Source organism: Hoplias malabaricus, chromosome 3 (genome assembly GCF_029633855.1).
Source record: "Hoplias malabaricus isolate fHopMal1 chromosome 3, fHopMal1.hap1, whole genome shotgun sequence".
NCBI classification, from domain to species: Eukaryota; Metazoa; Chordata; class Actinopteri; order Characiformes; family Erythrinidae; genus Hoplias; species Hoplias malabaricus.
In genome coordinates, this window is record NC_089802.1 from 19,554,484 (window position 1) to 19,568,876 (window position 14,393).

The 14,393-nt window shown below is 39.0% G+C and overlaps 1 protein-coding gene across 2 annotated transcripts in view; it reads left to right on the forward strand.

Annotated features, from left to right (window-relative positions):
• dnah9 (dynein, axonemal, heavy chain 9) overlaps positions 1–14,393 on the forward strand; it is a 166,469-nt gene that overhangs the window by 108,428 nt on the left and 43,648 nt on the right. The window contains exons 50-58 of one of the 2 annotated variants that reach the window (XM_066665380.1): positions 3,265–3,525; positions 4,859–5,284; positions 6,444–6,563; positions 8,342–8,530; positions 8,890–9,125; positions 9,233–9,355; positions 9,740–9,944; positions 12,856–13,020; positions 13,839–13,979. In XM_066665380.1, coding sequence (XP_066521477.1) covers positions 3,265–3,525; positions 4,859–5,284; positions 6,444–6,563; positions 8,342–8,530; positions 8,890–9,125; positions 9,233–9,355; positions 9,740–9,944; positions 12,856–13,020; positions 13,839–13,979 — 1,866 coding nt within the window. Of the gene's footprint in view, positions 1–3,264; positions 3,526–4,858; positions 5,285–6,443; positions 6,564–8,341; positions 8,531–8,889; positions 9,126–9,232; positions 9,356–9,739; positions 9,945–11,948; positions 12,064–12,855; positions 13,021–13,838; positions 13,980–14,393 lie in introns of those variants that run through there. The other variant, XM_066665379.1, reaches the window with a different exon arrangement.

Genomic DNA, 14,393 nt, shown 5'->3' on the forward strand with positions numbered 1-14,393 from the left:
AATTTAAATATTTATGTGCTTAGTGTAGTATTAGTCATATACTTCTAATGTACTAAAGTAATTAACATGTAAATATATCATCATATTTTGTCATTGCTTCATTTTTATTGGTGACCTTTTTTGACATTGTCTGTTCATTTGTATTAGTGACTTTATTATTTTATTTTAATACTTTAAGCGTATTTTTAATGTGTTATTAGAGTTCAGTCAAGCAGCTAAGAGAAATATACCTCAAGTGTATTAGAAAATTGATCGAAATAAAATGACTAGTATATGTAGTGTAAATTAATTACACTATATATAATATGCCTGAATTACATATTTATAGTGATTTTGGACAAGGTAGTCATAGTACATAAGAACATAAATATTTCAGCACAGTTTAAGTTAGTTTGTTTTTTTCTTCCCCCACAAGTGTAGTGCACAATTTAGTGTGTCAGCCATATTGTAGTGCTAAATGTCATAAAAATGACACCCTCTGTAGTGCACTTCAAAAAAGCCTCACCCACACCATTCTATCAATTGTAGTGTACAGACGTATACCACAATGCATAATATATTCCATAATTCAAAGCTCATGTTACTGACTCTCAGAATCATTTGCCAAAATTTGATTCTGATTCCCAGACACTTTCCAAGAGTCAACTCCTCATCACTAGTTTATATGATAGAAAGTGCAAGACAGATTTGCAGATCTTTTGTATAATGTCCTTTGAAAATCATGAGTTAAAATAGGATGCACCAGAACAGCTGCACATAATCTTACATTCACCACACTCAGTGCCAAATTTTGGCTTGAGGGGTATAAATCCTCCAGTATTAGACTGTGGAACAATGAAATTTTTTGTTAGAGTTTTGAGCTGAGTGGGTGTGATTTTGTCATCCAAAAACCTGACCTTACCTTTTTTTTGACTGAATGCCATCACATCTCCATGGAAATGTTCCAGTATCTAGTGTAAGGCCTTCCTACTCGAGTGGAGGCTGAAACTGCAGCACAGGAGGGCAAACTATTAATAGAATAATATTAACAGAATGATAGAATAGGATTATGAAGTGGATAGTGAATATGGTGAAGAATTTGAGATTATATTGCACCTCGTCTGTGAATAAGTGTTCATGCACTGCGTTCGGCGCAGAGCGAAAGCGTTTAACTCGGGTCATTTTGGATGGAAGTGCTTTGATGTAATCTTCGTCCTCTGCGTGGTGCAGTCCTCACGCAGAAAGCCACATGTAGCTCAGTGAGCATCTTGTCTTGGGATGAAGTGGGGATCATTACGGCTGTTTCATGTAGTTTGGAGAGTAAAGAGGGAGAAACTCAGATGAAGAGGGGATTTAAGTGTGCTTTCTGACTGTGCTTTGCAAGCAATTAGTACTCCATCATCTCTACCTCCTATTCATCAGTTTAATTACCCACATGATAGCAACTTGATTTTTGTGTGTGTTTCGCCGTTCCGCTACCCCCGAAGGCGGTTTGTCCCAGACGTCTCATTTTCTTGTGGCTAATCAGCTCATTTGGAAGCTAAAAAAAAATCCGTTTTTGATTTCTCCCGTACAACCTTGAGAAGAGTTGAGAGTTGAGATTACGTTGGAAGTTGTCTGTACTCTCCTCATCTGACTGTTTGTTCACTTTAGCCGCCACATCACGTCGCTTCAGATTGTTGCTGACGACGTTTGTAGAGCTAATTGCTCGTTCCTCATGTTTTCTCCATTTCTTGCATTCCCATCCTCTCCTCTGATTGACTCTTAGCCTCTTCTGACAATGTTTGGCTGAAAACGTCAGCAGCACCAACATAATGAGGTCCTGTGATTTAGAGAAGACTCCATCGGTGAAAATGTCCACATCAATCATATCTGCACCAACACTCTTTCTCTCTATTGTTCTTATCCCAGAGGGAGAGCGATTTTTGTTTTGTGTTGTTTTGTTTTTATTTATCAATTAAAAATGACAGCACACTCATTTCTCAGATAAAAATCATAAATGCAATTTTGTGCCAACTCCCAGACACAAAAACAAACAATCTGTTATTCATAAGCTCGGGAGATGCAATTAGATGATAATGACAAGTTCATTCATTTTTATGTTTAGTGTCAACGACAAATACAGCTTACGGAATGTGCTGTATACAGTGCTCTGTTCCAAAGCTCACGTTATGATAACATGACTATCTGTACTATAGGGTACTACAATGAACCCTCTACAGGGAACCCCACTTCTGCACATTTTATTGCACAAGGATTAATTATTACAGATAATGTTATGGGTTATATTTGAAATACCTTTGAAAACAAGTATATATGTAAACATATGTCTTCTGAGAGGGATTTACACTACATGTCAGACATTACAGTGAGGATTTAATAGATGTATAAAAGTTTTTTGTAATGTATAATTGTAATTGAAACTTTATGGTAACTGTTGCCTAGGATTAAAAATGACACTCCGCCTTGTTTTTCCAGCCTAAATTTAACCGAAAAATTAAGTAGTTTTAAAATTGCAAGATAAATTTATTCGCTACTGCATTCGTTATGAGTTCCATCAAGTAAACATGGCGCAAAACATGTGCATTAACTTGTTCTGTCCTTGGGGATAATATTATACCCAAAAGAATGTGCAAGGTGTGGTGTAGAAGCCTTAAAAATGGTTATTTCAATGTTAGAATCATTGAACCATTTTTTCTATGTGTATATATATATATATATATATATATATATATATATATATATATATATTGCTATGGAACAGTTACTATAAAATGACAGAATTAGGAAGAAACAGGAAGATGTTTGAGTTTTTAATTACAGCTATATACTATGCAAACATGCTTTAAAATGTATTTGTACACATATTAATAGCATTTAGGCTTTAGTGAGCACATCTGTGTGGTCAAGTACTGATAATGGTTGGATGATAAATTCTGAATCAGAAACACCAATCTAACTCATCTAAAAAGTATGAGAGGTTTTTACATCATTCCACTGCTCCACAATTCACCGCTCCTACCCCTCACACATGTTTGTGTGGTTACTGCGTATATGTCAATGCCCAGTTTAATTGACATTTATGTGGTCATTATAGTTTTTAAAATGTGGGTATTTGTGTGTATTTATGTAACTGAACACCTGTAATCACTTTAAATGGCTTCATTCAGTAATTCAAATAAGCGTCTATACATTTTTTGACTTATCTATAGTGTATATGTAACTTCCATTAGCATGACAACCTCTTTTTTTTCTAAACTATTCTTGTATCCTGTGTATGGGCAGGTGGATGACCTGAAGGCCAAGCTTGCAGCTCAGGAGGTGGACCTGAAGCAGAAAAACGAGGACGCAGACAGGCTGATTCAGGTGGTTGGTGTGGAGACGGAGAAAGTGAGCCGAGAGAAAGCTGTGGCCGATGAAGAGGAGCAAAAGGTGGCCAGCATTGCTGTGGTGGTGAGCCGAAAGCAGAGGGACTGCGAGGAGGACCTGGCCAAGGCTGAGCCCGCACTTGTAGCAGCCCAGGAGGCCCTCAACACACTCAACAAGGTCAAATTTCACAATATGGTAGAAATTCAAGATTAGTTTATAAAACAAGAAAAAAGAAACAAAGAAAACCATGAATGTTTTGTTGATTTTAAGAATTACAGTTACTTACTTAATCAATGTAACTGTTTAGAGTAAAGCACATAAAATTTAAGGAGGCTGAGCACAGCTATATGGAGTTTTATAAGCACACTAATGCCACAAAATGTCTCCCCACCACAAAGACATACACTCATATGAAATAAGACAAATTCAGAATTCCTTCTCTCTCTGTGAAATATAATGCATGTGTAAATGTTGCCGAGTTCTGAGCCATTGTGCTGAGCTTGAGAACAGCGGAGTAACATAACTATCACAGAGCCAAACACAGCCCAAGAAACACACACAAACAGAGCGTGTTCCTGATTTACTTCCTAATTTTTATTTATATGAAACATTATAAATTATCCTGTCCAACTCCACTGGGTGATAACGCTTTGTGTGAGGTTCTGAGCCCATACTTAACTTACTGAACCTGGATATGCCCATGGACAAAACCATGGTTCAAGCTGAAGAACATACTCTACTTTGGTTCTGGGAACAAATTTTTCTGGTTCGCGAACCAGTTTATGGAAATGGGTCGAATGGTTCCAAATTTAGTTCATGAACTGGAACCATTCCCTCATTGGTGGAAAAGCACTATGTGAAATATGGCTGAACTAACAAAAGACGATATAGTAGCGCCACCTTATGGAATATGGCCGAACTAACAGCAGAAGGTGAAATAGGATTCCTACTTGTGCACATGCGTTTCAGCATTAGGAGTCAGTGAGTAAGGAAAAATGCCTTTTTTAAGCCAGCCCGGTAGGTGGTCTGGCAAAAAGAAGTTTGTCACGCTAATATGTGGGAAAGTTGTTTGATCGGCCTCAAATGTGCCTAAAAGTTGTGTTTTATATGTTCATCTGCTTTAAAATTAGTAGTGTATTAGTGCTTGGATAGGTGTATATACTGTGTATTGATAGGGTCCCCCACCCTGACGTGTGATTGAGGGGTGGTCAGGTCTTTTTGAGAATGCCAGAATAAATTGCTTATATTTCAAATTACAATTTTTTCATTAAATGTTAGTCTTTGTCATTTTCTCAGAAAAAATATTGCTTTTCACATCCTACCTGGTCTTCACTATATATTTTAGCTTATCATTTTTTTTAAACTCCCCTGCTGTGTGCAACTGCTTTATCCTCAGAAAAATCAATTACTTAATACTGCATTTGACTCTAAATTAAAATATATGAATGATGGTCCCCGACTTTAGCACAATACATTATTTGATTAATTTTAATATGGTTTTGCATTTTAGAACAACCTGACAGAGCTGAAGTCCTTTGGCTCTCCTGTGGCTGCTGTTACAAATGTTACTGCTGCAGTCATGGTCCTCATGGCTCCTGGAGGTCGGCTTCCAAAGGACCGCAGCTGGAAAGCCGCCAAGGTGATGATGGCCAAAGTGGACGCCTTCTTGGACTCGTTGATCAACTTCAACAAGGAGAACATCCATGAGAACTGCCTGAAAGCCATCCAGCCCTACCTGCAGGACCCTGAATTTAAGCCAGAGCTGGTAGCATCTAAGTCCAACGCTGCGGCAGGCCTGTGCTCCTGGGTCATAAACATAGTGAAGTTCTATGAGGTTTACTGTGAAGTGGAGCCCAAGAGACAAGCCCTGAACAAGGCCAACGCAGAGCTAGCCTCAGCTCAGGAGAAACTCTCCATCATCAAAGCCAAAATCAATGTAAGATAGCTGAGACCATGGGCTTTTTCATTCCTCTGCATCCCCCTGAGTGCGAGTTTTTAGAAATGACCACAGGCTATATTGTGTTAACCTATAAAAAGTTCTACAATTACAGACTTTAATCCACCTGTTTCTCTGCATAGTTTCTTATCCCCATTTCACCCTGCTCTTCAGTGGTCAGGACCCCCACAGGAACGATTTGCGTGGTGGATCATTCTCAGTGCTGCAGTGACACTGAAATGGTGGTGGTGTTTTAGTGTGTGTTGAGCTGGTACGATTGGGAGTGGATCAGACACAGCAGTGCTGCTTGAGTTTGTAACCACTCACTAGCCACTCTGTTAGACACACACTCCCCATTGGTCCTCCTTGTAGATGTAAAGTCAGAGACAGCCAGTCATCTGTCCCTGCACAGTTTGTGTTGGTCATTTTCCAGTATTTTATCAGTGGACACAGTACACTGGTGGCTAGATGTTTTTGGTTGGCGGACTACCCTGTTGTAGTATTGTGGGAGTCCTGTGCATTGGAGAGCAGGGTGATAGTGGATAAGAAAGGATGCAGAGAAACAGGTGAACTACAGACTGTAATTGTAAAACTACAAAGTGGTTCTGTATGGTCATTGGAGCTGATAAAATGGACAATGAGTGTAGATACAAGGTAGGTGTTCTTAATCCAGTAATTTTTCTGTGTGCAGACCTCCATTCCAAGGTCGGACAGAATGTGATATATTGTTAGTTCACCTGTACCACTTGTAAATGAACCAGTACAGAGTTTCAGAACTTCTGTTTAAATTAGCATTTCATACTAACCGTTCCATCTTGGAATTGAGGCATGTCAGTTAAAATTGAGAAGACACAGATTGCAGCATTATAACTCAGTGCAAGTAAAGTGAGACATCTGTCTTCACCTCCTAATTGCTTTTGTGCCGTTGCTTATTGCTGGAGCTGAGAGGCTTCTTTGTCAAACTTGCTTCCCTTGAACTTTCCTTTAACTTTTCAGGACTTCTCAGGTACACTTTTTTTTCCCCGGTTGAGATGAACTTATTTGTTACCTTGTAGAACTTTAAAAGTGTGGCTGCTCCGCTGCTGTCTGTGTCTCTCTCTCCCACTCTTAATAAACCCCCCACTCCACATACACCTTTTTCCTCCTCTCCCCCTGACAGCACCTTAATGAGAACTTGGCGAAGCTGACGGCGAAGTTTGAGAAAGCCACAGCAGACAAGCTAAAGTGCCAGCAAGAGGCCGAGACCACAGCACGCACAATCTCCCTCGCCAACCGCCTGGTGAGCCTCCCCTCCCCAAACACACACATACACACACGCACACACTCGGAGCCTTTGGCAGCGGCACTGCGCACTCCTCCGGAAGCCGATGGATTCCTGCTAAGATGACGAGGATATGAATAAATCCAGGCTGAATCTGTTGGCATCTCAGGTCTTAATTACCTGCTAGGAAAAGCAGACACATGCGCACGACAATAATGTAGATGCTTCCCTCCAGCCTACATAAGCAAAATCAATCAAGATTGCTCCTGCTTAATGGCAGAGTGGCTCTTACCACTCAATCCTGACATATTCAAAACTTTTTGTTGTTTTTTGTTTGTTTGTTTTTTATTATTGATTTTATTATTTATATGTACAGTACTGTGCAGAAGTCTTAGGGACCTAAGATAATTATATATATTTAAACTAACGCCTTCTCAATAAGTGTGGTGCTTGTATAAAATTATATATAATCACAGTAAATAGAAAAAAATAATAATATGAAACATATAACTATAAAGTAGTAGGTGTGAGTGAGTTTGAAGAACAATGTTTTGTTCAGATTGATTGCATGAAGGTGTTAAATCAACAGCACCCATTATTTAAAATCATTATTTAAAACTAGGTATTGGATGATAACCTCAAATAATACGGACTGCCACAAAGAGAGATTTGGAAAAAGTTAAACTAACACATTTACACACAGAATATCACACTCACTGGAATAATGTTATTTCTTTTTTAGCGAATAAAACCTTACTGCTCAGATAAATAGCTTTTTAAATCTCATAATCTCTGGTGCCTAAAATGTATGTATTTTACTCTTCATACGTTTGGAATCATTGTGACTTTAAAATAATTAAAAGTACAAACATTCTCCTGCTCTACTGTCATTTTATGGTAGTTATTATGTAATATTAAAAATGACAGTTGTCATGTTATTCAACAAAAGTAACCTAAAAAATTAAGTAGTAATATTTAATGATGTATTATTACTATTAGGGGAGGGCGATATGGGCCTAAAATAATATCAAAATATTTCAGGGTATTTTGGCAATAACAATATTCTTGGTGATATGAAAAAACACTGAAAAATAGTTTTATTAATTTTAAGAACACACCATTGAAACAAAATCAGTGCTATACTATTATATATAAAATCTGTAAACATTTGCTTATTTTGTAAACTGTAACTTACCAGGATTCTCATTTTGTATAAAACAATAATGTAGCATAAATATACCACACAACCAAAGTGCAGAAAATGACTTACAAAAAGTAACCTTAAAACTTCAAGTAAATAAAAAAAATAAACACAGAATAGTTGCTGTGCTGAGTTATGTAAACAAGTCAGAATATCATGATTATCATGATTATGATTTTTTTTATATCATTTTAAAACTGTGACGATATTATCGTGAACAATACGATATGGCACAGCCATAATTACATTGTAAAATGACAATTGACACATTTTACATTGAATTACTTTGATGTGTTTCACAAAAATGCTACAGAATCATAGTTTTCAAATGATTTATTGAAAGCTATAAATGAAGTGAATGTCCAAAATGATAAACACAGGTGTAGTAATAAAATATCAGTATGCACATCGGTATCCATGTGAACCACTTGGCATTTTTTAATTCCTTTCCAGAATATTGGTATTTCAGACAAGGTCCTACAGGCCCTAATGTTTTGCCTTTATACAATAATAAAAAAGGTTTATATTGCAAGTAATTGCAAACATTCAACAAAATCCCTTGCATAGTTGAACACTTGTTCTTTGCTGTCCTCAGGTCGGAGGTTTGGCATCAGAGAATGTGCGCTGGGCTGAGGCTGTTGCTAACTTTAAACACCAGGAGAGAACTCTGTGTGGGGATGTTCTTCTCATCACTGCTTTCGTCTCTTATCTGGGTTACTTCACCAAGCGTTACCGTCACGAGCTAATGGACAACACATGGAAGCCATATCTCAGCAAGCTTACGGTCTGTCTAACAGCTCAGGTTTATACAGCTACTGAGTCAGGGACTATTTACTGTGGATAGGGGCCACTCTAACATGCTGTAAGACATTACTGTAACCAGGATTACCATGACATTCATATTAACAAAGCAGGGCTTTGTTTGCTTCCTTCGATCTTCCTGTAGCCCCAGCTTGCCTACCCCAAAGCAAAACAATAGAAAGCTTTTCAATCATCTTAAGCTTGTAATCTCTACAGCTCCTGAATGAGATGTGGATGACTGTTTGCTCACTTTGTTTGCTTTTCTAATATTGTTTACTCCTGGCTTTAGGAGCTGCAAACTGAGTACAGTGACTCACTTCTCGTTATCTTCTCACTCTCTAGGTACCTATCCCAGTCACCCCAGGCCTGGACCCTCTCACCATGCTGATGGACGATGCGGACCTTGCAGCCTGGCAGAACGAGGGGCTTCCAGCAGACAGGATGTCCACAGAAAACGCCACAATCCTCACCAGCTGCGAGCGATGGCCCCTCATGGTGGACCCTCAGCTCCAAGGGATCAAGTGGATTAAAAATAAATATGGAGATGACCTTCGGGTCATCAGGATTGGCCAGAGAGGGTGAATGCCTTTGCCCTTCTCTAGAGATAAAATATTTTGTATGTGGTACCTCCATAATTTATTGCTCATGGTCTGCTATGCTTGGGTCCCCTTTTGTTTGTTTGCAGCTATCTGGACTCCATTGAGAGGGCTTTATCCGCAGGTGAGGTCGTCCTCATCGAGAATCTGGAGGAGACTGTGGATCCAGTGCTCGGCCCCCTGCTTGGACGAGAAACCATAAAGAAGGGACGGTAAGTCTCTAAACATAGCTGTTATAGGGTTGGTTTAATTTAAACTTTAAATAATTTAAGCCAAATCTCACACAAATGTTTAATACAATATTATTCCCAATATTGGACAACTGAATGCACATGTTTTACAACACTTTTTTCTTAATGGATCTCAAAAGCATTCCCATTTTCAAACTATTTAATTTTTTGTTTGTTAAATAAAATGAAAATTGACATTGTTAATACCATTAAATGACAGAAATGAAATGAAAATTATAAAAAGATAAGTGAGACGAACTTATGTGTCACTGAGTTTTATATGTATATAAAATGTAGTCTCAGTGTTAGCTTTTTCTCCCAATTGTGCAAGCACTCCCAAATAAAATGTAACTGCATTTACCACAGCTACATAAAGATCGGTGATAAGGAGTGTGAGTACAACCCTGGTTTCCGACTCATTCTGCACACTAAGCTGGCTAACCCACACTACCAGCCAGAGCTGCAGGCCCAGTGCACGCTGATCAACTTCACGGTAACCCGTGACGGCCTGGAGGACCAGCTTCTGGCTGCAGTGGTCAGCATGGAGAGACCGGACCTAGAGGAGCTAAAGGTGAGACAAAATGTCTTTTTTCTTTTTTTTTCTTTAACATCTATTGGGTTTTTATCACGGGCTCCTCGATTTGCACTGATGGGACAAATATGCTTTTCCTCACAAAAGTCCGCTCTGAGGAACATCACAGAGGCTTTCATTAAAAGCGGGAGCCGCTTCTTTGATATGGGCTTATCCCTGCCTGCTTTGTCTAAGGGAAAGTTGAGTGGGATGGGAGCTAATTGGTGGCTTTTTGGAGAGGCGTTTTTGAACTTAATTGGATTCATCGGTTTCTGATGTGTAGTTGAGCTGAACTCGGAGATAATTAGTCACATTACAATAATAGCCAGCGAATAGTCAATCACCTAAGCTGGGCTTTGTAATAACAAAAAACGTTCAGTCCTGCAGAATCCTTGGAACATTTCCTGCCTCTCATAACCTCCATTCTAATGAGATTATTGGGTGGTTCATGCTTGGTATTGCTGAAGTATGGTCCTTTTCAGCCTAGCCACGCTGTTTGAGTAATGAATGGTGAGGTTCCTCTAAAGGCTATGGCAAACATTTTATGCAAATGGAAGTAATCACATGAAACTGACTCAATCAAAACCTCAGCCACAAATGAGGCCGGCGTTCTAGATTATGCGGCCGCTGCCGTTGCCACTGCTGTACAATTAAAGCATCCAGCTCTCAAGGCTTCCGCTCTGCTCTCATTAGCTCCACCCGTAAAATCAGAAATCGGCTTTCACGCAAGCCCAACATTGCTGACGGCAGGCTTTTCAAAGATCCAAACTTCAGATAATTTGACAACTCTTGTCAGTAGCTCAATGACAGAGGTGGGGAAGGGCAATTGTGTTTCACTCTTGCTTGTTTTATTCTCATCTAATTTTGCCCCCAGGACCCTCCCCCAAAGGATAAGCTTAAGTTGGAACTGGGAGGCCTTCAGCTGTGGGAAAATCTATGTGTTTATTTAATACCTGGAACATGGCTGTGCTTATTTTTGAGCTGCATGTCCCTTCAGTGAAACTGTAAAATTGAAATGTGAATTAATGAAGCTCGGTTAATTAGCGGTGCACTGAGAAGCTACAGAGAGAAGAAAGAGAACACAGAACTCTCTTATCACCTTAATTAATATTGAAAGTTGGGGGAGAAAAAGCATGAAAATGGCATGCTCTTTCTTCAGAGTGGTGTGGGAGTGATTGTCAGTTGTGCCCTACCTTGCTGCTTTGCTGTGAAAGGCCTGCTGCAGTTTATAAAATGGTCTTATGTAACACCCCAGAGACTCCCCCCACCACTGATTTACTCTGGGTTATGCTTGTTACATTACAGAATCCTCTTTGAATAATGTTTATTGAAAGAATCTCTAGAAATTGTAGTGTTGGAGTCTGCAAATAGGCCTTCCCCTGCGCCCCATGCTAAAGATCAGGAAAGGCCTGTAGACTCCAAATGTCATCTTCAACTCTGCAGGCGTGTGTCTGGCTCTAATGAGGAAAAAAAAAAAGCTCCTCAACTTAAATTAACTTAACCAAATATGCTGCTGCATTGCATCGTTATTTGCTTGAAATTATGGGTGTGTTATCTCGTTTTAATTCCAATTAAATATGGTGCAGACTAGTTAATTGTTTGTTTTTGAGGGTCTGGGCAAATCGCATTCAGAATATTGGTTGTTAATTAGAGACTCATTAAGATTACTGCTTAGACGCGGCCTGCTTCCTCCTCTTTGGCTAAAGGTTATGAGTAGGTCAAGGTCATTGAAGTCCGAGCGCAAATTATTCCAGCTAGATACCTTGCATTAATATTAGTAAAGGTGGAACTTCATAAGTAAAAATCCCACAGTGCTCACAGTGTGAATTTTTACATTCCTTCCTTCCTCTGTGCTTATGGAAAGGAGCCTAATAATGTTTGGGTTTGACTCACTTGACTACAATTTATAAATGTTTCATGATATTAATTTGTTAAAAATACTGAAAGAATTTTGGAAATTTCTGAAAAGGTCTGCAGTACTTGGTATGTTTTACGGAAATGCATCATACTGCCACTGGGACTCCATTTTGTAGAAAAAGATACTGACTGCTAACCTAGCAATATGCAGCAATCTAACTAGAACAACCAAACCAGCATTATTGTGACTTATGTTTAAGCTGTGGGTTCAGTTTTTGTACTTACTAAAATGGACGCCAAAGAGTTTATTCCTTTCAATCATTTAAGCTTAAAAATATAAAGATTTCCAGGTTGTTAGCCTGCTAAATGTAGCCATTAGCTTGTGGTCATCATCTTTTCTAGTAGATACTGTTACACAAGTTATTCTATTTCTTTTTTGTAGCGATGGCTTGAAGAATTAATGTAGATCTACACAGATATTCAGCTAGTGGTAATGTTAGCTATATGGCTTCCCCCAGTTGTTGTTAGCTAATAAGAAAATATTAATAATTCAAACAGCCAGACACCAAAAATCCATCTTACAGAATTTATAGTCTGCATTATACAACTACAACAGCTTAGATTACCTTTTCTGTTTTGCCCAAACCATGCTTTTAAAAGTATTCCTTTAAATAAGTAACCCCACCAGCCAAATTGTGCTGGTAAATCTTTATGCCTGTGCTGAGCCGTGCATGTGTCTGTTCATTTACATGTTTGTGCTGATGTTTGCTGCTCTATCCGAATACAGTGTATAGATCTATCTGCATTGACAGTCCTGTCACACAAGGCTCTATGAAGGCTGGATGCAGTTTGATGTCTTTCACCGAGTGGAAGTCAGTTAATCCACCCCGAGCTTTCCTTCATGTTTGCTGTTTGCAGATGCAGTGTGTATCGATCAGTGGCGTCTTTGAGCTGCCCTCTGCTGCCCCTGCTAACCCGCTCTCCATGGCCTCGCTTATTAGCTGCTTTTACCACAGCTCTGTGATTTTTCTCTCTGTGTGTCTTGTTTTTTTAGTCCAACCTCACGAAGCAGCAGAATGGCTTCAAGATCACTTTGAAAACTCTTGAAGATAATTTGCTCTCCCGTCTCTCCTCCGCTTCCGGAAACTTCCTAGGAGACACAGAGCTTGTGGAGAACCTGGAGATAACCAAACGCACAGCCGCAGAGATCGAAGAAAAGGTGGAGTACACTATTAATGAATATATCAGGGGCATCCAGGACATTTTAATGATGTAAACAAGTTTTTTTTTTATTTCATAATCAGATTCATAATCAGAATCCGCCCTCAAATACACACAGTGTAGAGCAGGCAATACGTGACTATTATAAATACTATAATATGGGATTAAAATATTTATTTGTGCTTTCCAATGAAAAACAAAATTGCAAGTATACATTCGAAGGAAAGAAAACATCTGAACTTTTAATAGAAGTCAATGTAAAATGATTGTATTTTGTAGTGGAGCATTTTTATTGGTCCGTTCATCACTACATTTTCAAACAGTTAGAGTTTTAGTACTTAATTTGGTTTTATATACTATGCTATCCAACATCTTCACATCTTTAAATCCTGCTTATACATGAGGTGTGCTAAAGATACAGTATATTTTATACATATCATATGAGTGAACAACTCTTGGGAAACTCACACCACATGACTAGACATACATACACTTAATAGGGTGCATTAGGAAACCATTGTGAAACCACTGTAAAAACCTGTCGAAAATAAACATGACCCCTTGGTTCGCTGTAATGTAAATGTAAATCGGACATGAATGAAAAAGACCTATTGTGCTTGACATGTTTACCTCTTGTAGCATTTGAGGAATCAGCTTATAAAGCACTTTTACATGCTGCTGTTCAATGCTAGTGTCAGCAGACCTTGGTCTGTTGTGAACAATTCATTGACATGTTAACGGCCATAGTGTTTACCCCTGTGTGTTTTTGTGTGTGTGTGTGTGTATGTGTTTGTTTGTAACCATGTGCTGATTTAGGTGAAGGAAGCGAAGGTGACGGAGGCCAAAATCAATGAGGCGAGGGAGCACTACCGTCCGGCAGCCGCCCGAGCCTCCCTCCTCTACTTCATCATGAACGACCTCAATAAAATCCACCCCATGTACCAGTTTTCTCTCAAGGTAGCCCTCGCTATTGACCCTGAACTCTGATGCAAGCTTTCTCTCTCCTTATCTCTCTCTCTCTCTGGTCTCTTTGTTTATTTCCTGCACCACACCATCTGATTCAGTTTGCTCTCAAGATACAGTTTATTGTGTTTTTCTTTCTCTCTCTCTCTCTCTCACACACACACACTCTCTCTGCCTCAGCCTTTCACCTATTGGAAAACCTGACATTTAATACAATCCACTGTCATAGTCTCAAGGCGCAAGCCAAACTCACAATAATAGAAAACCTGCCGACTGCCTTGTAATATGGACAAGATGTCAGGATTTATGAAAGAGATTTATAGGTAAAGTTGGTTGGCCTGTGTATTTTAATATGCACACCTTTTTTTAAGCATTAGCGGAAGATAGATTAAAAATGCATAATTAAGT